Source organism: Oncorhynchus masou, chromosome 13 (genome assembly GCF_036934945.1).
Source record: "Oncorhynchus masou masou isolate Uvic2021 chromosome 13, UVic_Omas_1.1, whole genome shotgun sequence".
In the NCBI taxonomy this organism is placed as follows: domain Eukaryota; kingdom Metazoa; phylum Chordata; class Actinopteri; order Salmoniformes; family Salmonidae; genus Oncorhynchus; species Oncorhynchus masou.
The window spans coordinates 40479014-40503807 of NC_088224.1; the positions used below are offsets into that span (position 1 = coordinate 40479014).

Below are 24794 nucleotides of genomic sequence, written 5' to 3' on the forward strand. Positions count from 1 at the left end.
AGATTGAGTAGACATTTTATATTGCAGTAGTTCATGAATAATGAACAGGGTCACTAAGACTTCTGGTTCCGAAGATTTCCTTCTGGCAAAATCATGTTTCAATACAGGTGCAGAGGAACATTCATTTTAATTTAAATATATTTCTCTACTCTTGCATTCATCATGTATACAGCTACTCCTGTCTTATGTCAATAGTACTATCATCCAGCTTCACACATGCAATATTTGATGAGACACTATGAATGAATAAATAATATTGTATGGCTTAATGGAATCTGGGTGACTCATTCTTTGTTTGTGGCTGCCTGCAGTATGTGTTTGTGTAGTGTAGTCTATCAGCAGTAAAGTTTCCGTTCATTCGGTAGAGTGATTGGGTCAGGAATTCCATCCATTTGTTATTCTCTTGATGTCTGATTGGGTGGAAGGTATTATAGAATGGAAGCTCGGCTGATAGTGAGGACTCTTGGAGAATGGGAGTAAGGAGGGGGAGATCAGTACCCCGTGCACAAGTAAATACAGTATTGTCTACTACTGAATCTCTCAAGTAGTTCCTAAGGGATTACAGACTGTGATTTTAAAATATGTGAAATTACGGAGATGGCTTTCACTTCGTTTTTCAGTGGTACAACATTGCTCTTTGTTCGTAAATTCACTCTGGGATTCCAGAGTGCGCTCTAGGCGTTTGTAAATTAAGAGCATTGTCATATTGTCCGTTTGTAAATTCAGAGCGTTTCACTCTCTGAGCGTTCAAAGCGTACACTGGACGCTGTGGCGGAGGAGTAGGGGTTGATCCAAGCGTTCTGACCTCACAACGATAGTCAAACACCCAAGCTAACTGGTAAAGCTGGCTAGCTTGCTAGCTACTTCTAAACACAAATGAGAGAACACCTCACTCTGACCACTTTACTCGCCATAGCAGAACTGGTTAGGCAGATTTCATGCTTTCTAGAGCATTGATGACTGTCACTGTGCGGCTGGCAATATTTTGTTTTGCCGACGTTTAATGACACCGATCATATTCAACTGGCGTTGTGCGTTCATAAATTCATAAATTATTCTGCGCTCTAGCATACTCAGACGAGAGTGCTCTGAAATCGGAGTCGATAGCCAGAGTGAATTTTACGAACGCATCTCTAATAGGATGTTCGAGAGTTTATTGACAAGGTTCTATGTGGACAGAAGGGAGTCTGTTTTTTCTTCCCTCAGTGGGAAAGCTGTTGATATGAAATGGTAGGTGGGTGAAATTCAACAAGAAAATATAAATAAATAATAATATTTTTGCTCTATTTTTGTATTTGGCAAGCATTTGCACATGACTGAATTATCTTCTCCTACCTGTTGATACATATGCTTGCAGACATGGGACACTCAGTTGTTGGATATAGCTTAGATGGAGATCAGAAGTTGACCTACAGTGAAGAAGTGGTCCCAGCTATACCTACTGCCAAGGTTTACAAGGTATGAGGAAGACGATGCTCTTCAGTTGACATTCTGAGGACTAATCTATTTTGATTGTCCCTCTACGTAATCACTTCATATTGATTATGCCTTCACTGAATATGTGTCTTTCCTTCACAGGGCTCAGATGGAAAGATATCCTTGTACCAGTGCGACCTCTACAAATTAATATAATAATACAAATTCTCCAGCTAAAGATAATTTGAACAGTAACCCATTTCCTAAAAAAAATGTATACCTTTATTTAACTAGGCAAGGGAGTTAAGACCAAATTTTTATTTTCAATGACAGCCTAGGAAGAGTGGGTTAACTGCCTTGTTCAGGGGCAGTATGATAGATTTTTTACCTTGTCAGCTCAGGGATTTGATCTTGCAACCTTTTGGTTACTATTCCAACGCTCTAATCACTAGGCTACCTGTTAAACAGTAACATTCAAGTTTTCAAAAAAAAAATGAATGTTTGCTTTTTAACGCTGTCATTGAGGGTCAGTTTGGAGGGATTTTGGACAGAGGCTCCTTGGTGGCCATCAACCCACGGGACAGAGAAAAGTATGACCACATGAACTGGTCTTCCCTCTGTGATTCAACAAGAAAGCCCAGATTGCTTTGACACATAATAAGTTCTGTCTGTTGTTTCACTGTATGCTACAGGTGTGTAGCACTGATCATGTTGTTAATGGACAAGGACTGCCGATACCACTTGGACACTTTTTTTTATACAATTCTGTATTGTTCAAAGGTACGATATTTCCTGAAATAACAGCGGAAATTCTATTTGTCTTCCATTCATTCTAGATTCATGCAAGTGTAACACATTGATTCAAACATACAGTACAGTATGCATGTATGTAATTAACCTTCCATTATCATTCTTTAACACCTCTCTGTAGGTTCTCCATTTGATGTGCCCGATGAGGAAGTTAAACAGACTTTACAGTGAGTTTTATTAACACAATTACATTTGTCATTGATAATACCTTTATTACTCTTACTGCCTTTAAAAAAATATCTATCATTGAACTGAAATTGATATTTAACACAGAAACCAATTGAATGGAATATAAGAAGATGTTGTACGAGAGAATTGTGGTAAGGTAGTTTAATGGTATTTTCTTTTAATGTATTCCAGGGAGGAGTTGTGGTACTAAGCTTATACAGTATTCAAATGCTCTCCCAGAGGTTAAGGATAAGGAATGGGGCTTGGATGTCTTAATAGAGAGAGTTCATCTCCTCACACCAAAGGCCTCATAAACCTGATTTAATGGGCTTCTCTGAGACTACAGGGAGAGATATCTGAGAGATATAGTGCATTGAAAATGATTGTCAGGATATTTGGTGTTCTGTTATTATATTTGATGTATTGTTATTTGCTTTGTTGACAGTTTGGAAATGACCTAATGTCGAAATATGCCACGTCAATTCTTTCATATGGAAAATTAACTGAATATCCAGTGTTTTTGAAACGTCTGCCATTTTAATATAAAATTGCAGACATATTGTCTTTCCTTTTTATTGTTAGTTGGTATCATAGATATTTTGTCTTATTGAAAACATTTCTCTATAGTGAAGGCAAGGAACTTTTAGATACTCTAGATACATTAGATACTCCCTAGTAATTGTTATGATGATTCTGAACTGTCTTGAAATGCATAGGCCACCTCATTGCAAACACTCGATTAGCCACACCAAGGTACTGCATTGAATTCTGCGCGTCTCTCTTTTCAAGGGCTGCCACATAGACCCGATTGGCTGTTGCCTAGATACTAGACCTACATTTTTAGTAAACATATCGAGGGTAGCAGGGAGGAAGATGAGCTTAATTGTATAAAGGAGAAATGCCGAAACCACAAAAAGAAACGGTAAGTTTGTTAAATGTGACAAGGTTGGCCCAATGTGGCCGTTGAGTTTTAGCGAATGTCACAATGTAGCAGTTGTATGGTGTGCTACAAGTAGAACGACAAAAACAGATGCAGGTGTTGCAGCTGCCTGAGAGAGATCGAGTGCAACATTTTAACAAGTGTACACCTGTTGCTGCAATAGTGACGCTCGATCGTGAACGTGTCAATGATTCATTTTTGAAGTAATGACAATGGTTACTTCATATGACAGATCAGCATACCTCCACCTGGGCGATGGAACTGGAATGATGAAACCCAAGCCCTCGAGTTCACCAGGTAACGTTAATGGGCAGCTATAGCATTCGCAGATGTTACAATACTTTCTGGACCTATTTCTGTGCAAACGTTTTCTCACTATTATTTGCGGGTGTATATGGATGTATTTTATTATCTAATTAACGTATCGTTGAGTATGCACCTGTTGATAAGTATTGAACTATGTTCTCATCCTTTTATTTTCAGTTTTAGTACATCTGTGGAGGTAAAAGAAAAGAGAAAAAAGACTAAACCTGTCAATTTTCAAGATCTTGCCAGCAAGCGTCCAGAGAGGTAGCTAGCTATTCATTCCTAGCCTAAGCCAACAGCACTTTTCCTATCCATGCTGTTCAACTAGCAATGATATTAATAGATAGAGCATTCATTATATTACAAGTGATATGTATCCTTGATTGACACATAATTAAGGGCATTACTGTGTCCTGAACTCTTTCAACAAATACTTTTCTGTCTATTATTTGTAGGCAAACGCAGTCATCGGCCAAGAGGGGGGGACAAAGCAGCAGGAAGACTGTGGGTCCTGCTCAACTCAATGCCTACAAGTCCTCAGTAAAACGGGGTCAGAGGGACTATGTGACCATCGAGGATGTGAAACGTAGGTGTTGGTCGTCATACACAATACGGATCTATGTTATAGAACACATCCTTTACAGCAGATTAGTTGAATATATGTTCTCCGTCTGTCTGTCTGTCTGTTTGTATGTACAATATGTACAGTGCCTTCAGAAAGTATTCACAGTCCTTGACTTACTCCACATTTTGTTGTGTTACAGCCTGAATTCAAAATAGATTAAATCAGTTTTTTCTCCCACCCATCTACACACAGTACTCCACAATGACAAGGTGAAAACATGTTTTTATGAATGTTTGCACATTTATTGAAAATGAAATACAGAAATATCTCATTTACATTCACACCCCTGATTCAATATATGTTAGCATCACCTTTGGCAACGATTACATCTGTGAGTCTTTCTGAGTAAGTCTCTAAGGGCTTTGCACACCTGAATTGTACACTATTTGCACATTATTATTTTTTAAATTCTTCAAGGTCTGCCAAGTTGGTTGTTGATCATTGCTAGACAACCATTTTTTAAGTCGTAACTGTAACTAGGCCACTCAGAAACATTCAATGTTGTCTTGGTTAGCAACTCCAGTGTATATTTGGCCTTGTGTTTTTGTTATTGTCCTGCTGAAAGGTGAATTTGTCCCCCAGTATCTGAACCAGGTTATCCTCTAGGATTTTGCCATCAAAGTATTCACACCTCTTGACTTTTTCCCAATTTTTTTGTCACTGGTTTACACAAATACCCCATAAAATATGTTTTTCTATTTTTTTTAAGAAGGAAGCCTGTACAGAATAAAAATATTTCAAAACATGCATATTTTTCTGCAACAAGGCACTAAAGTAATACTGCAAAAAATGTGACAAAGCAATTCACTTTTTGTCCTGAATAGAAAGTGGTATGTTTGGGGCAAATCCATTACAACACATTACTACTACTACTTTCCATATTTTCTAGCATAGTGTTGGCTGCATCATGTTATGGGTATACTTATAATCGTTAATATGGACTGGGATGTTTTTTAGGATAAGAATGCTGCTAAGCACCGGCAAAATCCTAGACAAAAACCTGGTTCAGTTTGCTTTCCACCAGACACTGGGAGAGGAATTCACCTTTCAGCAAGACAATAACCTAAAACATAAGGCCATATCTACAGCTGTAATCGCGGCCAAAGGCGATTCTATAAAGTATTGACTCGGGGGTGTGAATACTGTGAAATAGGTATTTCTGTATTTCATTTTCAATACATTTGCAGACATTTCTAAAATTATGTTTTCACTTTGTCATTATGGAATAAGTCAAGTGTTATGAATCGTTTCTGAAGGCACTGTATGTATGTCTGTCTGTGTTGCAGAGGTGGCACTCAGTTTGCTGCAGGAGAATGATGCACTCCCCATTCCACTTTGCTTCCTGTCTGTGTTGAAGTAAGGAAGCACCCACTGCACAGTATATCTTCCTTCTCTCTCCCTCTTTTGTCTGTCCATCTGTCTGTCTCTCTCTCTCAATCCCTCTTTCACACATACACACACACACAAACCATTCTTTATGGCTATGTTTTCAATCCATGCTACATCCATTTACGTACACTACCATTCAAAAGTTTGGGGTCACTTAGAAATGTCCTTGTTTTTGAAAGAAAAGCGCATTTTTTATGTCTATTAAAATAACATCAAATTGATCAGAAATACAGTGTGGTACAGACATGGTTAATGTTGTAAATGACTATTGTAGCTGGAAACGGCAGATTTTGTAAAATGGAATATCTACATAGGCGTACAGAGGCGCATTATCAGCAACCATCATTCCTGTGTTCCAATGGCACGTTGTGTTAGCCTATCCGAGTTTATCATTTTAAAAGGCTTACTGATCATTAGAAAATCATTTTGAGACTGTTGTATTGCGGGTACTATTTAATGAAGCTGGCAGTTGAGGACTTGTGAGGCATCTGTTGCTCAAATTAGACACTAATGTACTTGTTCTCTTGCTCAGTTGTGCACCGGGGCCTCCCAGCCAGTTTGCGCTGTTCTGTGAAAGGAGTAATACACAGTGTTGAACGAGATCTTCAGTTTCTTGGCAATTTCTAGCCTTCATTTCTCAGAACAAGAATAGACCGAGGAGTTTCAGAAGAACATAATTTGTTTCTGGCCATTTTGAGCCTATAATCGAACCCACAAATGATGATGTTCCAGATTCTCAACTAGTCTAAAGAAGGCCAGTTTTAGTGCTTCTTTAATCAGGACAACAGTTTTCAGCTGTGCTAACATAATTGAAAAAGGGTTTTCTAATGATCAATTAGCCTTTTAAAATGATAAACTTGGATTAGCTAACACAACGTGCCATTTGAACACCGGAGTGATGGTTGCTGATAATGGGCCTCTGTACGCCTATGTAGATATTCCATAAAAAATCAGCCGTTTCCAGCTACAATAGTAATTTACAACATTAACAATGTCTACACTATATTTCTGATCAATTTGATGTTATTTTAATGGATAATTTGTTTTGCTTTTCTTTCCAAAACAAGGATATTTCTAAGTGACCCCAAACTTTTGAACGGTAGTGTATATTGCTTAGGCTTTATGATTGTTCTTAAACATTGCCCTGTGTGTGTGTGTGTGTTTAGGAGCAGAGAGCTGGATGAGTTCCTGGCTGCCCTCCTGCTCTACCTGTCCTGTTACTTTGAGAGGAAGTCTCTGGAGAAGAAGCCCAAGCCTCTCATGGCGTCAGTACCATACTCATTGTGCCGTGTGTGTTTGTGTGTATGTATGTGTGTGTTTACATTAATTACCATCTTATATAGACTCGAGACTCTTCATTCGCATGTATTGATGTTTCTCATGACTTTGCATCTCTATAATGTATTGATTTGTGTCAGTGAGCAGAGTATCACAGAGAAGCAGGTGATGGCGGAGACCCTTGCTAAGGTGGAGCTGGCCCAGAAGCAGCTGGCCTTCTGCTACTCCAGCCTGGTCCTGGGCCTGGGCCTATCCCAGCAGCACCACATGGCCTGTGGCAGGTCAGTCACCTCGCCGCCATTTTGGCTCTGCAGCGGCAAGGAGGGGAAGTGACAAGAGTCAAGGGAATAGATACTCATTTGGTTATTAAGCAGATACATTAGATCCAACGCGATTGACAGTTAAAGCCTATATTCAGAATAATCTACGTAGATTATACACAACATCTAATACATCCAGAAATTGTGAGTAGTGGCCTTATCTCCATGCGCAAAACATTTCACTCGCCGCGTTAAACTATCACTTTAAGTGCTTTGTTTCTACAGGAGCCGTGTGTCATTGACCTACAAAGACAGGCAGTTGTATGAGGTTAGTACCAATCCCCACAGAACTGTGATTTGACCTTTGCGACTGTGTATTCCAGAGGAGATGTTGACTCAGTACTGTTTAACCAGAGGTGGTGTTATAGGGTAACTCAGCACCCTGTGTGTCTGCATCTAGTACCAGAAAAGCTTTTTTGACATTTGTAAATGTATTTTGGAAAAAAAGAATGATGATGTGACACAGACCCAGATGCAGCTTTAGCACCTTGAATTAATTACTAGCTTGCTGGCTGGCTGACTGGCTGGATGAATAAATGAATGATTAAATGAATGAACAGGCCTAAACATTATTATTATTATTATTATCTCCAGAGGATGGAGCCATCAGCATTGGATATTAACAAAGGAACTACATCAAATGCAACTGTAGCATCTCATCTCTGTAATCTGTCCTATCTACACCAGTGTCTGTACAGCTTCTTCTGCTACGTGGCGTGGGTGACGTTCAGTAGGAAGGACCTGAGGGGCATCCAGGAGGAGGTGGGGCGCCTGCTGCGTTCTGACACCTTCAACCCCGCCCTCAGGACCAGGATAGATGCCACAGAGGACAACCTGGCCCAGGACTCCTCCACCAAAGAGGGACAGACTGAGCCCAAAGTGCACACACCGAGCCACAATGCCCCAGAGCAAAGGTGTGTGGGGAGTGGTGGAAGGCTGGGGTGGTGTACGCGTGGCTATCTTATCAGCTCCCATTTTGAGTCATTTTTTAAAATGTTTTTCCGGACAACAGTTTCTACTAGCCTAAGTGACTGACTGACATGATATGTTGCAGTAAAGAACAAAATGGTTTAGGCTGCAAAGCCATCTCTGCTTGAATGCTGTCTATCTAACTCCCAGAACATAGGATTGACTGAGACAGATTCATGACTTGTCAGATAAAATGGCCTGTCACTCTTATGTCAGCTCCCAACATCTGACAGATGGCTGACAGTTCTGTAAGCGGTTTCAGGTCTCTTGCTCTTATGCTGTCAAGTCCAGGCCAAGTTGGTCTTGAAGTCTGTACTCCATAAGTAGAACCAAATTAATCAAATGTGGGGAGTTTATTTTGTTGATATCTTCACAGCTGTTGTCTACATATTTGATGATTAATAGTACAGCTGTATATATTTTATAATATTTGGTATTAGAATGACATCCGCTGGCATTTTAATTTCATTTATTTTTTTCCCTGCTTAAGGAAATTCTACAGTTTGACTTGTGAGATTTTGTCCTCCTGCTGTAGGATTTCCCCTTCACTCTAATGCCCACATCTAAATCAATTAATATCTAGTGCCTAGGCCCTAGGGAATAGGCGCCAGTTTGAAATTGGTTCTCAGTCTTCTGCTTCTCGTCCTTTGACCTTTAACCTTTGACCCCAGGAAGTCCCAGCGTCGTCCGGCCTTGAGTAAGATGGTGACCCAGCGCTCCCCGGTCATGGTGTCCCTGCTGCCATATCCGCGGGAGGAGGCTCCTCATCTGTTCTGCCGCTACAGACCCAGGAAGCAGAGCCAGGCCAAGCTGTGTAACCCAGAGACCCTGATGGAGGAACTCAAAGAGCAGCTGGCCTCTGTCAGGTAGCTAACAGTCACAGCACAGGGAGGGAATAGCCCCATCCCAGATCTGTATGTACTGTCTTGCCAACTCCTATGGTCATTGTCACACCAACTGTTGGCAAGGTCTGGGACCAGGCTCGGGAAGGAATATGTTTGCTTTATACATTTTACATTTTTAGTCGTTTAGCAGACGCTCTTATCCAGAGCGACTTACAGGTAGTGCATTCTTAAGATAGCAAGGTGGGACAACCACATATCACAGGCATAGTAAGTACAATCTGCTGTCCTAGCTTTAGTGCCAGGATAGAGAATGACTTGGACTGGGCTGAGCGGGAGCTGCCCTCCTGGAAGGGTGGGTGAACCAAGAGACCAGATGTGGCAGAACGGAGTGCTCAGGTTGGGGTGTAGGGTTTGAGCCTATCCTGAAGGTGTGTGTGGGGGGTGGGGCAGTTCCTCTTGCTGCTCTGTCGGCAAGTAGCATGGTCTTGAAGTGGATGCGAGTTTCGACTGGAAGCCAGTTGAGTGTGCGGAGGAGCGGGGTGACGTGGACGAACTTGGGAAGGTTGAAAACCAGGCGGGCTGCAGCGTTCTGGATAAGTTGCAGGGATTTGATGGCACAAGCGGGGAGCCCAGCCAACAGCGTGTTGCTGTAGCCCAGGCGGGAGATGACAAGTGTCTGGATTAGAACCTGCACCGATTTCCTGTGTGAGATAGGGTCGTTCTCTACAGATGTTGTAGAGCATGAACCTGCATCACTGCTTTGATGTTTGCAGAGAACAACAGGGTGTTGTCCTGGGTCACGCCAAGGTTCTTTGCACTCTGGGAGGGTGACACTGTTGAGTTGTCAACCGTTTGAGCAGGCAGGCCTTTCCCGGGAGGAAGAGCAGCTCCGTCTTGTCGAGGTTGAGCTTGAGGTGGTGCGCCGACATCCAAGCTGAGATATCTGCCTGAATGTCGAAGGGGGGAAGGCGAAAAGTAGTTTTGTGTCATCTGCATAGCAGTGATAGGAGAGAACACGTGAGGATATGACGGAGCCGAGTGACTTGGTGTTTAGAGGGAAGAGAAGAGGGTGAAAAACCGAGGAGGATTAAGGAGGGAGGAGAAGGTGGAAAATAGTTTCATTGGGTTAGAGGCAGAAGCATGACATTTTGAGTGATAGAAAGTATGTCAGAAGGTTGAATGAAAATAACAAACTATATGTGTAAGAGATTGATAATATAACACTACAAACATTCTATTGAACTTTAATTGTCCCTCAAATGGATGAATATCTCTTGTACATGAAGTTAACATTCACAGCACTGTATTTTCACACCCCTGAACTTATGTCTGCAACACTCTAAGTTATGGTGACAGCCATTTTTTCTCTTTTGGGTTCCATGTAGAACCCTGTGTGTAAAGGCTTCTACCTGGAACCAAAAAGGGTTCTTCAACGGGTTCTCCTTTTAGATTCTAGATCGCACCTTTTTTTTTCTAAGAGTGTATGTTTGAACTTTGAAATCTGTTTTTCTAGCTTTGGGATTCTGGGGAAGCCTCTGAGCCAGTTCAGCTGCACCACCCTTATGCCCCAGGGAGCCAACAACGAAGACGAGGAGGAGGAGGAAGATGACGAGGAGGATGACGATGATGAAGACTCCGGCGTCCATGTTCGAAGCAGTAAGAACACCTTCATGGCTCAGAGACCTGTCGCATCAGTAGTGGACCAACGCGGCAGCCTCAGCCGCGCCAATACAGTCATCTCACGGGCCACCACAGAGGGAGTGTCCTCAGACACAGAGTGAGAGTATGTGTGCGTCCCCCAAAATTTGACCAATAAAAAAATTAAAAATAACATAAAATGATGTATCTTTAGTCACTTTGTTTCATAATTGGCCTTCAATTCGCATGTGGCTGAATGTATCTCACCAGAGAAAGCATCCGATCGAGCGAAACGGCACCCCTCTGTCTCAGTATATGTAGCCCATCTATCTGATGCTGTCTGGCCAAAAAGAGTATGCCATTGTTGCTGCCCGTAGCATTGAATTTAATAGCAAGGGAAGCAAGCAAGCATTTTGCCTCCCTTGATAATGTTTAAATAAAAAAAAATAACCAATCAGCATTGAGCTAAACTGTGTGAGCTCAATTGTGAATGGTCCTGTTGCACCAAAAAAGTGTCAATGGAAGTTAGTTTGGATGTGACTTCACACCAATCACATTGCATCAAAAGCATTGACGAGAAAAGGTGCATTTTTGCATCTCGTTGTGTCGTTGTCCTCCGGTGGCTAGCTAAAATCGACCCGTTTATAAATGAGCTTGGATGGGGAAAAGGAAAAATTGGATGGAGATAAGGATTTGGACTTGTGGACTTACTGTAGCGGCCAGTGATTATAACGGTGATTCAGATCCAACCATAAATTCATACATTGTGCTCCTGGCCTGAGAGGGTGGAAGTTCAATATGTAGCTAGATGTTGTAGGCTAACGTTAACTAGCTGGCTCATCATTAAATTAGGCTAGCTGGCAATCCATGTAGCCTAATCGAGGACAACAAAAACTAAAAGTGTGTAGGCTACTGTATGACAGAGAAGAGGATTGCATTGGCGTTCCTCTACAAGTAAGGTAAATCATTATGTTTTTCTACTTGCGCACACACACCACACACAATCAGGACCATGGACAGCCACATGTAATTTACCTTATGTTGATTGGACTAAATTGTTTTTGGTCCTGATATTTAAGTTGCTACTCTGTTAGACTAATAAGCATTGGTGATTTGATGATTTGGAAGTTGAAATGATGGTGGATTTACTTTAGCAGAGGCCTCTCCTGTTTGTTTTTTTTGCCACTTGTGATAACTCTGTGGTTGTCAATCAATAATTGTTTAGTAGTCAGACATTTTGCAAGCAAAACATCAAGTTTTAAATTTCATTTCCTGCAGTTGTACAAATTTGACCATGGGGCGTTTTAAAAAAACATTTTTAAAGCAAGTTTGCTGCAATTATACACATTTTGCCAAGGGCCAAAGAGAAGATTTACAAATTTCAGGCAATTCTTTACATTTTCCCATGGGGTGTAGAGAAGATTATGCAGTTCTACATCACATTTTCTGCAATTCTACACATTTTTCCATAGGTTGGAGAGTAATGTTTGCAGTTAATATTTTATATTTTTTTGTGAGAGTGACTAATTAAATCAATGGGGGCCCCCCAGTTGGTAATTCGACCATGATTACTACAAGTTTCGAAAGCTGGACATTAGACTAACAAAAAATGTTAGCTGACATGGACTTATTGAGTGACTGTCAGTGACTGACATAACAAGAGAAAAACTGCCGATGCACAACTACATTTTCAAAATGGCACCCTGTATATTCTACTGTTCTAACCCCAACTGAGTTCTTAATGATTTATTTTTATTGATCCACGGGCCGCCAGTTGCCCATCCCTGCTGTAGGTCATCTACCTGTTTGTTACATGCAATATGCTTTGTGGACTTCACCAGACAAATATGGCTCTCTGCTTTTGTGATGAAACAAATGCGTGGTTGAATTTATTCTGCCCAGTGGTGTAAAGTACTTTAGTAAAATTACTTTAATGTACTACTTAGTTGTTTATTGGTGTATCTGTACTGCACTTTACCATTTATATTTTTGACAACTTTTACTTTACTACATTCCTAAAGAAAATAATGTACGTTTTACTCCATGTATTTCCCTGACACACAAAAGCACTCGTTACATTTTGAATGTTTAACAGGACAGGAAAATGGTCCAATTCACACACTTATCAAGAGAGCAACCCTGCTTACCCCTACTGTCTCTGATCTGGCAGACTTAGTTTGCTTAGTTTGTACATTATGTCTGAGTATTGGCGTGTTTGAGTGTGCCCCTGGCTAGCAATAAAACAAACAAGAAAATTGTGCCATCTGGTTTGCCTAATATAAGGAATTAGACATTATTTATACTTTTCCTTTTTATACTTAATATATTTTTGCAATTACATTTACTTTTGATACTTAAGTATATTTAAAACCAAATACTTTTAGAGTTTTACTCAAATAGATTTGACTGGGTGACTTTCACTTTTACTCGAGTATGACAATTGGGTCCTTTTTCCACCACTGATTCTGCCCACTGTGTGACTATTGTCTTCTTGTTGTCTCTGCCTTTTACACTGAGTGTACATAACATTCACCCCTCATTCACAGCCTCAATGCATGGACTCTACAAGCTTTCGAAAGCGTTCCACAGGGATGCTGGCCCATGTTGACTACAATTGAATGGAACACATACACAATCCATGTCTCTATGATCTCAAGGCTAAAAAAATGTTTCTTAAACCTGTCTCCTCCGCTTCATCTACACTGATTGAAGTGGATTTAACAGGTGACATCAATAAGGGATCATAGCTTTCACCTGGACTCACCTGGTCAGTCTATGTCATGGAAATAGAATGGAAGGTGTTCCTAATGTTTTGTTCACAATGTATATCACGGTGGGGTTTGAACTAAAATGATTTATAGAGCAGAAAACGCAATTATCACAACACATAGGTTGTAATATGGCTTTTTTCCAGAATTGGCTTCCCCAGTGATTTTACCTACACACCCTGTCTGTCTGTCTGTCTGTCTGTCTGTCTGTCTGTCTGTCTGTCTGTCTGTCTGTCTGTCTGTCTGTCTGTCATCTCTGGGCTATCATTTGAAACATCATTTTGATATCCTGTGTTTTCAGTGTCCCCAGTAGACTGTGTAAAAATGTGTTTGGAACTATTATTATGTGTCACCATGTGGCGCTGTTGTCTGAGATATAATGAAATTGGATTTCCTCATACAGACGGTACAATCAATCCATTATTGTATACAGTTCAGATTCAACTCAATGCTTGGGAAAATATACAAGGATCACAAAATACCATTGTATGTATTCAATGCATCACTATCGTTCATGACATTTGCAACTACTAAGTAAATCTCATGCTTCAATATGTAAATCCTGCATCATTTGTCACATTGACATAGACAGTACATCCTCTTTGACGTAAGACCCCTTCCAGGACTCTTCCCCCAGGGTGACTTGCAAGCCTTCCAGTCAATGCTGCCTGCATCCTAACCTCCCATAGCAAAGGGCCATAGCTACTAAGCATGCTGCAGCAGCACCAGCCGCTGTGGCAGAAGGGGCTTTACCTTCACCCTAATTGGCTGGGTAATCTCGGATGCCAGAGCGAGAGCTAAGCCTGCTCAGGAGACTGGGGGATGGGGCACAGGGGACAGGGATAGAGGGGGACGCTGGAGAGAGGCTGGAGCGTGATTCCTCCATGGCTCCTCCTTTATAAGGGCTGGATCTGACCAGAAAGGCAGGATGGCAGGAGTCAAATCCCCCTACAGATTTCATTCCACCAGCCCTGGCAGGGGCCAGGTTACGCCGCGCACCAGACTCCGAAGTCAGAAGATCCCCTTAATAAGAAGTAAGCATGGGACAGGAGATTGGCACAGTTGGCAAAGTGACAGAGGGTCACACTTTATATTAAGTTACACAGTGGGAACGGGGACCTTTATTTTTTACAATTCAGTCATTGTTTCAAGCCCTTCTGCAGATACCACGTATAGCTAAGTGATGACATAGTGGTTATCAAAGATTCTGAGTTTTATTGAGATAGTAGTAAAGAGAAAATGACACACGGTATAGGTAATAAGTATAGAGAGTATCTATTCAATATGTAGGCCAAAAAGTTGCATGGCTGTATGCAAAGCTATCAACAAAAAAAAGAAAAACCTAAGTTGGTAAATTCTGGTAAACATTATGAGTTCAGTATACTAACTCAGAGTTGTTGCTGCTGCTATAGTTAACATTTCATCTTAGAAAATCTTTGTCCTGAACCAATACATCATCTTAGTTTTGCTAGAGAAAAAAGCAAAATCACATTCAAGAACAGCACCACCAACTTGATCTATTCTCATTAAATGTTTCTGACTCATAGTTCAATAAATTCCCACAATGCCTCAAGTCTCCTTTATTCTCCATGCACTAGGGCCCCTGCCCTGCTCTTTAGAATGTTGCGGTCATAAAGTCTATGCCCTCTGAAATAGTTTGCAGTTGAAGCATGTCACCTCTTGTAAAGGACTAGCCATGCCTGTAATTACAATCCATATTCAACAATGACAGGCGATCTCAAGGGATTTCTGTTTGAGGCAGACAACCAATAGCAGAGCACCCTGGTTGTGATGATAGGAAAGAGGCTAGGCAAACTGTTTCATAAAGCTAAAGGTTATACAGTGCTGGCTGTTAAAGAGTATAGAACTATCACACACCTAATTTAAAGAGTGTTATGTAAAACTCAGAAGTTTTGCCAGAGTCCTTTCTCAGCTGATAGTGAGACTGAGGTAAGAGAACATTCTGAAAGCAAGGTGACAAAGCGTCTGTTGTCCCAGTCGTTTTAATCCCAACATGTTTCAAGCTGACCACCATGGTCACTGTTCCCAAGAGCTCCAAGGTAACCTGCCTAAATGACTATCGCCCTGTAGCACTCACATCTGTATTTATTAAAGTGCTTTGAAAGGCTGGTCATGACACACATCAACACCATCATCCCAGACAACCTGGACTCACTCCAATTTGCATCCCGCCCCAACAGATCCACAGATGACGCAATCTCAATTCATCTTCACACTGCCCTCTCCCACCTGGACATTAGGGGAAATAACTATGTGCAGTTGAAGTCAGAAGTTTACATACATCTTAGCCAAATACATTTAAACTCAGTTTTTCATTATTCCTGACATTTAATCCGAGTAACAATTCCCCATTTTAGGTCACTTTATTTTAAGAATGTGAAATGTCAGAATAAAAGTAGAGAGAATTATTTATTTCAGCTTTTATTTCTTTCATCACATTCCCAGTGGGTCAGATGTTTACATACACTCAATTAGTATTTGGTAGCGTTGCCTTTAAAATGTTTAACTTGGGTCAAACATTTAGAGTAGCCTTCCACAAGCTTCCCACAATAAGTTGGGTGAATTTTGGCCAATTCCTCCTGACAGAGCTGGTGTAACTGAGTTAGGTTTGTAGGTCTCCTTGCTCGCACACGCTTTCTTTTTCAGTTCTGCCCACAAATGTTCTATAGGATTGAGGTCAGGGCTTTGTGATGTCTTGTCACACCCTGACCATAGTTTATTTGTATGTTTCTATGTTTTGGTTGGTCAGGGTGTGATCTGAGTGGGCATTCTATGTTGGATGTCTTGTTTGTCTATTTCTATGTCTGGCCTGATATGGTTCTCAATCAGAGGCAGGTGTTAGTCATTGTCTCTGATTGGGAACCATATTTAGGTAGCCTGGGTTTCACTGTGTTTGTGGGTGATTGTTCCTGTCTCTGTGTTTTGCACCAGGGCTGTTTTCGTACATTTGTTATTTTGTTAGTTTATCGTGTATAGTTTCCTTATTAAATAAAATTGAATCACAACTATGCTGCATTTTGGTCCGCTCCTCCTTCCCACAACGAAAGCCGTGACATGTCTACTCCAAAACCTTGACTTTGTTGACCTTAAGCCATTTTGCCACAATGTTGGAAGTATGCTTGGGGTCATTGCCCATTTGGAAGACACATTTGTGACCAAGCTTTAACTTCCTGGCTGATGTCTTGAAATGTTCCTTCAATATATCCACAATTTTCTTTCTTCATGATGCCATCTATTTTGTGATGTGCACCCGTCCCTCCCGCAGCAAAGCACCCCCACAACATGATGCTGCCACCCACGTGCTTCACGGTTGGAATGGTGTTCTTTGGCTTGCAAGCCTCCCCCTTTTTCCTCCAAACATAACAATGGTCATTATGGCCCAAATTTTCTTTGTTTCATCAGAACAGAGGACATTCCTCCAAAAAGTACGATCTTTGTCCCCATGTGCAGTTGCAAACCGTAGTCTGGCTTTTTATGGCGGCTTTGGAGCAGTGAATTCTTCTTTGCTGAGCGGCCATTCAGGTTATGTCGATATAGGACTCATTTTACTGTGGATATAAATACTTTTGTGCCTGTTTCCTCCAGCATCTTCACTTGGTCCTTTGCTGTTGTTCTGGGATTGATTTGCACTTTTCACACCAAAGTACGTTCATCTCTAGGAGACAGAACGTGTCTCCTTCCTGAGCAGTATGATGGCTGCGTGGTCCCATGGTGTTTATACTTGCATACTATTGTTTGTACAGATGAACATGATACCTTCAGGTGTTTGGAAATTGCTCCCAAGGATGAACCAGACTTGTGGAGGTCTACAATTTTCTTCTGAGGTCTTGGCTGATTTCTTTTGATTTTCTCATGATGTCAAGCAAAGAGGCACTGAGTTTGAAGGTAATCCTTGAAATACATCCACAGGTACACCTCCAATTGACTTAAAATTTGTCAATTAGCCTATCAAAAGCGTCAAAAAGTTATGACATAATTTTCTGGAATTTTCCAAGCTGTTTAAAGGCACAGTCAACTTAGTAAACTTTTGACCCACTGGAAATGTGATACAGTGAATTATAAGTGAAATAATCTGTCTGTAAACAATTGTTGGAAAATTGACTTGTGTCATGCTCAAAGTAGATGTCCTAACCAACTTGCCAAAACTATAGTTTGTTAACAAGAAATTTGGGGTTGTGTGGTTGAAAATGAGTTTTAATGACTCCAACCTAAGTGTATGTAAACTTCCGACTTCAACTGTATGTGAGAAGGCTGTTCATAGACTACAGCTCAGCGTTCCGGTGTATGTGACAATATTTATTTTTCTTCAAGCTCGGGACCCTGGGGCTGAACACTTCCCTCTGCAATTGGATCCTGGACTTCTTGACGGGCCGGCCCCAGGTGGTGAGGGTAAGCAACAACACCTTCGTCACACTGACCCCTCTACATGGGGTCCCCTCGGGATGTGTGCTTAGTCACCTCCATGTTCAACCACGACTGTGTGGCCACGCACGATTCCAACACCATCATCAGGTTTGCTGAAAACATGACGGTGGTAGGCCTGACTACCGATGGCGATTAGACAGCCTACAGAGAGGAGGTCAGAAATGTCCACATCAGTAAGGACTTAACATGGTCCACAGACAGACACACATTCGTGAACAGGGCATGACAGTGCCGCTTCACTTCAGGAGGCTGCAAAGAGATCTTGACTGGCTGCATCACCACTTGGTATGGCGTTGCATCATTCTCGACCGCAAAGCACTACAGCGGGTGGTTCGGACAGCCCAGTAAATCACCAAGTCCGAGCTCCCTGCCATCCAGGACTTCTATATCAGGCGGCAAGGAAGGCCTGAAAAATTGCCAAAGACTTCAGCCACCCAAGCCACAGACTGTTCACTCTGCTACGGTCTGGGCAAACGGTACCGGAGCATCGGCTCTCGGACCAACAGACTCCGTGATAGCTTCTACCCTCAGGCCATAAGACTGCTAAATAGCCATAAAACTGCTAAGTAGTTCATTAATTAGTCAAACAGACTATCTGCATTGATCCTGTCTTGCACTGACTCTATGCACACTAACAAGACTTTATACCGTGCTTTCTGAAAGAATTCACACCGTTTTTCCACGTTTTGTTGTGTTACAAAGTGCGATTAAAATGTCATTAAATGTCATTTTTTTATGTTAAAGATCTACACAAAGTACTTGAATGTCAAAGTGAAAATATGAGAAATAAAACACTTATCTTGATTCGATAAGTATTTAACCCGTTGACTGAATACATGTTAGAATCACCTTTGGCAGCGATTCCAACTGTGAGTGTTTCTGGGTCAGTCTCTAAGAGCTTTGCACACCTGGATTGTACAATATTTGTCTATTCTTCTTTTGACAATTCCTCAAGCTCTGATAAATTGGTTGTTGATCATTACTAGACAACCACTGGGTGTATTGATACACCATCCAAAGTGTGATTAATAACTTCTTCATGCTCAAAGGGATATTCAACGTCTGCTTTTTGATTTGTACCCATCCACCAATAGGTGCCCTACTTTGCCAGGCATTGGAAAACCTTTGTGTCTTTGTGGTTGAATCTGTGTTTGAAATTCACTGCTCGACTGAGGAACCTTACAGATAATTGTATGTGTGGGGAACAGAGGTGAGGTAGTCATTCAAAAAATAATGTTAAACATTATTGCACACATACATAGTGAGTCCATTATACATTCAGACTGTAACACAACAAAATGTGGAAAAAGGGGGTGTGAATAATTCCAGAAGGCATCTCAAATACCTCTTACCCCTGCACATTGATCTGGTGCTTGTACTCCCTGTATAAACCTTAATTGTTTTGTATTTTATTCCTTTTGTGTTGCTGTTTTTATACATTTTTTGAAAACTGCATTGTTGCGAAGGGCTCGTAAGCAACCATTTCACGGTAGTCTACACCCATTGTGTTTGGCGGCTGGTGAGAAATGAAATGTAATTTGATTTGAGCGAGGATGGCAAATATATAAGCATATAACCTGATACAAAGATTGAATGCATGGTTACTTGTAAGGTATAAACAATGTTTGCCATTCACAGTATGAGAATGTAACACAATTTAAACATAGTGCTAATTTATTAAGATTCAAACGGTCATTTACTGACATTCTATGCGTGATGTGATTCTAGGATTCATAAAGTAGGCCGACTAACACTGGACCCCATATAATATCACTCTACCGTTTAGGAGTGAATTATACCAGTAGGGGGAGACTTTGCATCGAAATGAACCATAGAAATGGACTGACCGGAAATTTCCTTGAAATGATCCTCTGCTATAGGGTTTCCCAAATTCGGTCCATGCCCTAGCACGACACAGCTGATTCAAATAACCAACTCATCATCAAGCTTTGATTATTTGAATCAGCTGTGTGGCGCTAGGGCAAACAAAAAAAATATGTGTGCACCCAGGTGCCCCAGGACCGAGTTCAAGAAGACTTGCTCTATTGGACTATAGAGGCCCTCAGGAAAAACAGTTGGTAGCACAATTACAATGTCAAGCTGTCACAGTCATTTCAGTAAAGTAATACTTTGTTACAGGGAAATAATAGCTGATGATATGTATGCAGTGATTTAATGGTTATTTTTGCCTCTCCATTGGACAGAAGATGCAGATATTTATAACCCACAAAATAAGATAAATGTTATCTTTGACTAATGGCAACTGGACTTTTCTGGAACATTTGTGTAGGCTATTAAAAGGTATATCACGTCAAAGTGTTTTAAAATAAATGTAGATGCAAGCAACAGGACAGTTGATTTGATGGCAGTCCGTTGATACTGTATGATGTACAGAGAGGCGAAGCTCTTGGCTTGGACAATGCTCCCATATGGTCGGAGTTACTGTCAATCATTGGACGAGCTCTCCCTCATATGACCTGTATTTTCTTGCCGACTCTCTGCATACAGCAATGCGGTTGAGTTTGTGTAACGTGTGACATGGCCGAATCTTAGCGCGTTATAGCGGAACATCTGACTTGCGTTTCTACTATACTCAAGTGAATACAGGGTATAATTAAGTCCAGATTCAACTGTGAAACATCCAAGTCAAGTGTCCTACGCAGCAATTTGACTCGAACTACATTTTCTTTGGACGAAAAAGTGCGTGGAGGAATAACAAAACGCAACACGTATCCGGTGGGATTCCATTCTAGAGTAGAGAAACGCGAGGGTGCAAAGGGGAGAGGGGGTTAGTCACAAACAGAAGAGGAAAGGGAGAGAAGGAGAACGATTTTGTATGTTTTTGCCGTATCGACACATTTTATTGAAGGAATAATGAGGAACATTTGGATAATTTTGACCCTCGGCATAACAGCCTTTCTCTCGGGGGAAAGGGTAAGTTTTAAAAGCGAACCATGTCGATTTGTTTGAGGGGGTAGCTGGGAGAGCGAACAACTTCGAATCTTTGACCACTCCACTCTTTCTTGATTGTTGCATTGTAACGTTAGAGTACTCGGAGCAATTGTAAATGTAGCCTATTCTTGTCCTGAATTTGACACGTTGTAGCCTATCATATAACTTAAGAGCAATGTCAATTCAGTTTCGGCCAGAGGTATTTAAAAAAAAACTATAGTCAATATTATTTTTAATTGTTTTTCTTGGTCTGGGAACCATAACGTTACTGTACTTGCACGTCAAGTTTGTCGATGTTGACAATGTTTCAGCGTTCAGAGTTTGCTTTGAACAGATACACATTGTTTTTAGAGTTTTAGTTTAATGTCAGTACTTAGTATTTTATCTCCTAAACACATTTCGATGTACGTGGCAGGTTGCTGGTCAAAAATAGAGGAACCCTTTCTGTACGGAAATGTCAACTAGCATAGTTTTACAAATCAGTGCTTATAAGCTATCTGTTATCATTTGGTTTTGGGGGGTAATAAAACCCAGTCTGGTTCCATTTATGCGGCTTTCGTCGTTAACCTATGAATTGGCCATTAATTCTATCTTATTGTGAAATGCAAATAAACACTTTTGCTGCATATAGCCTATCCAAATTGCCTAGCTTATTCATAGCCATGGGAAGTAGGGGTGCGGATGGTTCTGCAGCACCCCCTGAAAATAAGGTGTATATATATATATTGTGTATATATATATATATATATATAATGTGTATATGTGTGTATATATATATATATATGTGTATATATATATATATATATATATGTGTGTGTGTGTGTGTGTGTGTGTGTGTGTATATATATGTGTGTGTGTATATATATGTGTATGTACACACGGTACCATTCAAAAGTTTGGATACAACTCATTGCAGGGTTCTTTATTTGTACTATTTTCTACATTGTAGAATAATAGTGAAGACATCAATACTATGAAATAACACATGGAATTATTTAGTAACCAGGAAAGTGTTAAAAAAATCGAAATACATTGTTTGAGATTCTTCAAAGTACCCTCCCTTTGCCTTGAAAGCTTTGCACTCTTGGCATTCTCTCAACCAGCCTCATGAGGTAGTCAATTAATAGGTGTGAATTTGTGTTGTGTTGTGACAAGGTAGGGGTGGTATACAGAAAATAGCCCTATTTGGTAAAAGACAAAGTCCATATTATGGACAGAACAGCTCAAATAAGCAAAGAGAAACAACAGTCCATTACTTTAAGACATGGTCAGTCAACACAGAACATTTCAAGAACTTGGAACATTTCTTCAAGTGCAGTTGCAAAATCCATCAAGCACTATGATGAAACTGGCTCTCATGAGGACCTCCACTGGAAAGGAAGACTCAGTTACCTCTGCTGCAGAGGATAAGTTCCTTAGAGTTACCAGCCTCAGAAATCGCAGCCCAAATAAATGCTTCACAGAATTCAAGTAACCGACACATTTCAACATCAACTGTTCAGAGGAGACTGTGAATCAAGCCTTCATGGTGAAATTGCTGCAAAGAAACCACTAATGGACACCAATAAAAATACGAGACTTGCTTGGGTCAAGAAACACAAGCAATGGACATTAGACTGGTGAAAATCTGTCCTTTGGTTTGATGAATTTGAGATATGTGGTTCCAACCGCCATGTCTTTGTGAGATGCAGAATAGGTGATCTCCGCATGTGTGGTTCTCACCGTGAGGCATGGAGGAGGGGGGGGGGGTGCTTTGCTGGTGACACTGTCAATGATTTATTTAGAATTCAAGGCACACAAGCATGGCTACCACCCCATTCTGCAGTGATACACCATCACATCTGGTTTGAGCATAGTGGGACTATCATTTGTTTTTCAACAGGGCAATGACCCAACATACCTCCAGGCTTTGTAAGGGCTATTTGACCAATAAGGAGAGTGATGGAGTGCCGCATCAGATGACTTGGCTTCCACAATCACACAATCTCAACCCAATTGAAATGGTTTGGGGTGAGCTGGACTGTAGAGTGAAGGAAAAGCAGCCAAAAAGTGCTCAGCATATGTGGGAACTCCTTCAAGACTGTTGGAAAAGAACTCCATGTGAAGCTGGTTGAGAGAATGCCAAGAGTGTGCAAAGCTGTCATCAAGGCAAAGGGTGGTTACATTGAAGATTCTTTAAATATGTAGATTTCATAGTTTGGAGTGCTTCACTCTTTTTCTGCAATTTAGAAAACAGTGAAAGTAAAGAGAACTTTGAATGAGTAGGTGTGTCCAAACATTTGACTGGTACTATATATATATATATATATATATATATATTACACACACACACAAATTGGGGGGGGGTAAAATTTTTTCATGAAAGTATTCGAAAAGTAGTGCACCTTTTCTGTCACTTTTAGAAAGCAGAGGGCAGAGAGAGTGACATTTCCTTTGCCTGTCAGCTGTTTAGGCATTGCACTGATTGCTTTGAATTTGGTTTTGGCATTTGAACTTGGCCTTGTAAGCCCTGTTGTAATCTTATAGCCAGGGGTTGATTTAATTGGGAGGTGGGGAGCCCTCCCTTTTGGTGACCATTCGAAACCAAAAGCTGCTTTATTTCTATTACAATACAGGCTTTGATAGCTGTAACCCTAATTGTTATTTTTTATTTAGTCTCCCAGTAGGCTAGTGCAATTTTGGTTTAGTGTATGTCTATTGGTATGAAAATAAACAACTGAACAATTTTCTATTTAGAGCATTTCCCCAAAATACATGTCATGTTTTTGGCATCAAAGACAACAATTGCTATAACACATTTGCATTGTCATGCATTGACAGAACGATAATTGAGATAGCCCAACTAGGTAATCATTAAGGTTAACTTTTTATCTTCTTGCTGTATGCCAACATCATCATCATCATCCTCTTCCTGCATCCCTACCTGTAGCCTACCTGCATCCCTACCTGTAGCCTACCTGCATCTCTACCTGTAGCCTACCTGCATCCCCACCTGTAGCCTACCTGCATCCCCACCTGTAGCCTACCTGCATCCCCGCCTGTAGCCTACCTGCATCCCCGCCTGTAGCCTACCTGCATCCCTGCCTGTAGCCTACCTGCATCCCCGCCTGTAGCCCACCTGCATCCCCGCCTGTAGTCCACCTGCATCCCCGCCTGTAGTCCACCTGCATCCCCGCCTGTAGTCCACCTGCATCCCCGCCTGTAGTCCACCTGCATCCCTACCTGTAGTCCACCTGCATCCCTACCTGTAGTCCACCTGCATCCCTACCTGTAGCCTACCTGCATCCCTACCTGTAGCCTACCTGCATCCCTACCTGTAGTCCACCTGCATCCCTACCTGTAGTCCACCTGCATCCCTACCTGAGGTCCACCTGCATCCCTACCTGTAGCCTACCTGCATCCCTACCTGTAGCCTACCTGCATCCCCGCCTGTAGCCCACCTGCATCCCCGCCTGTAGTCCACCTGCATCCCCGCCTGTAGTCCACCTGCATCCCCACCTGTAGTCCACCTGCATCCCTACCTGTAGTCCACCTGCATCCCTACCTGTAGTCCACCTGCATCCCTACCAGTAGCCTACCTGCATCCCCGCCTGTAGCCCACCTGCATCCCCGCCTGTAGCCCACCTGCATCCCCGCCTGTAGCCCACCTTCATCCCCGCCTGTAGTCCACCTGCATCCCCGCCTGTAGTCCACCTGCATCCCCGCCTGTAGTCCACCTGCATCCCTACCTGTAGTCCACCTGCATCCCTACCTGTAGTCCACCTGCATCCCTACCTGTAGTCCACCTGCATCCCTACCTGTAGTCCACCTGCATCCCTACCTGTAGCCTACCTGCATCCCTACCTGTAGCCCACCCGCATCCCTACTTGTAATCTACCTGTTTCTGGTGTAATACATTTCTACCTCACACTATATCAGTCTTCC

At 41.6% G+C, this 24794-nt stretch overlaps 2 protein-coding genes and 1 pseudogene across 2 annotated transcripts in view; all 3 read left to right on the forward strand.

Moving 5' to 3' along the window:
- Window positions 1-435: 435 nt before the first annotated feature.
- LOC135553334 (probable thiopurine S-methyltransferase) lies at window positions 436-2397 on the forward strand (annotated as a pseudogene).
- A 780-nt stretch (window positions 2398-3177) lies between these two features.
- Window positions 3178-12945, forward strand: LOC135551437 (protein phosphatase 1 regulatory subunit 36). Its single transcript, XM_064982654.1, has 11 exons — window positions 3178-3316; window positions 3567-3631; window positions 3818-3904; window positions 4096-4226; window positions 5552-5621; window positions 6821-6919; window positions 7073-7213; window positions 7478-7520; window positions 7940-8166; window positions 8893-9087; window positions 10580-12945. Exons 1-11 carry the CDS (start codon window positions 3293-3295, stop codon window positions 10845-10847), a joined length of 1350 nt encoding a protein of 449 aa, XP_064838726.1. The 5' UTR covers window positions 3178-3292; the 3' UTR covers window positions 10848-12945.
- Window positions 12946-20400: 7455 nt separating this feature from the next.
- Window positions 20401-24794, forward strand: part of LOC135552322 (syndecan-2-A-like) — a 35950-nt gene continuing 31556 nt past the window's right edge. The window contains exon 1 of the mRNA XM_064983876.1: window positions 20401-20852. Within this exon, the coding sequence (XP_064839948.1) occupies window positions 20793-20852 (60 nt within the window). The 5' untranslated portion in view covers window positions 20401-20792. The remainder of the gene's footprint in view (window positions 20853-24794) is intronic.

Coding starts and splice junctions, on each gene's coding strand:
- LOC135551437 (XM_064982654.1), top strand. CDS start 3,293: ATGCCGAAACCACAAAAAGAAACG. Junction 3,317..3,566: donor CGAAACCACAAAAAGAAACG/GTAAGTTTGTTA, acceptor TTCATATGACAG/ATCAGCATACCTCCACCTGG. Junction 7,214..7,477: donor CACCACATGGCCTGTGGCAG/GTCAGTCACCTC, acceptor TTGTTTCTACAG/GAGCCGTGTGTCATTGACCT.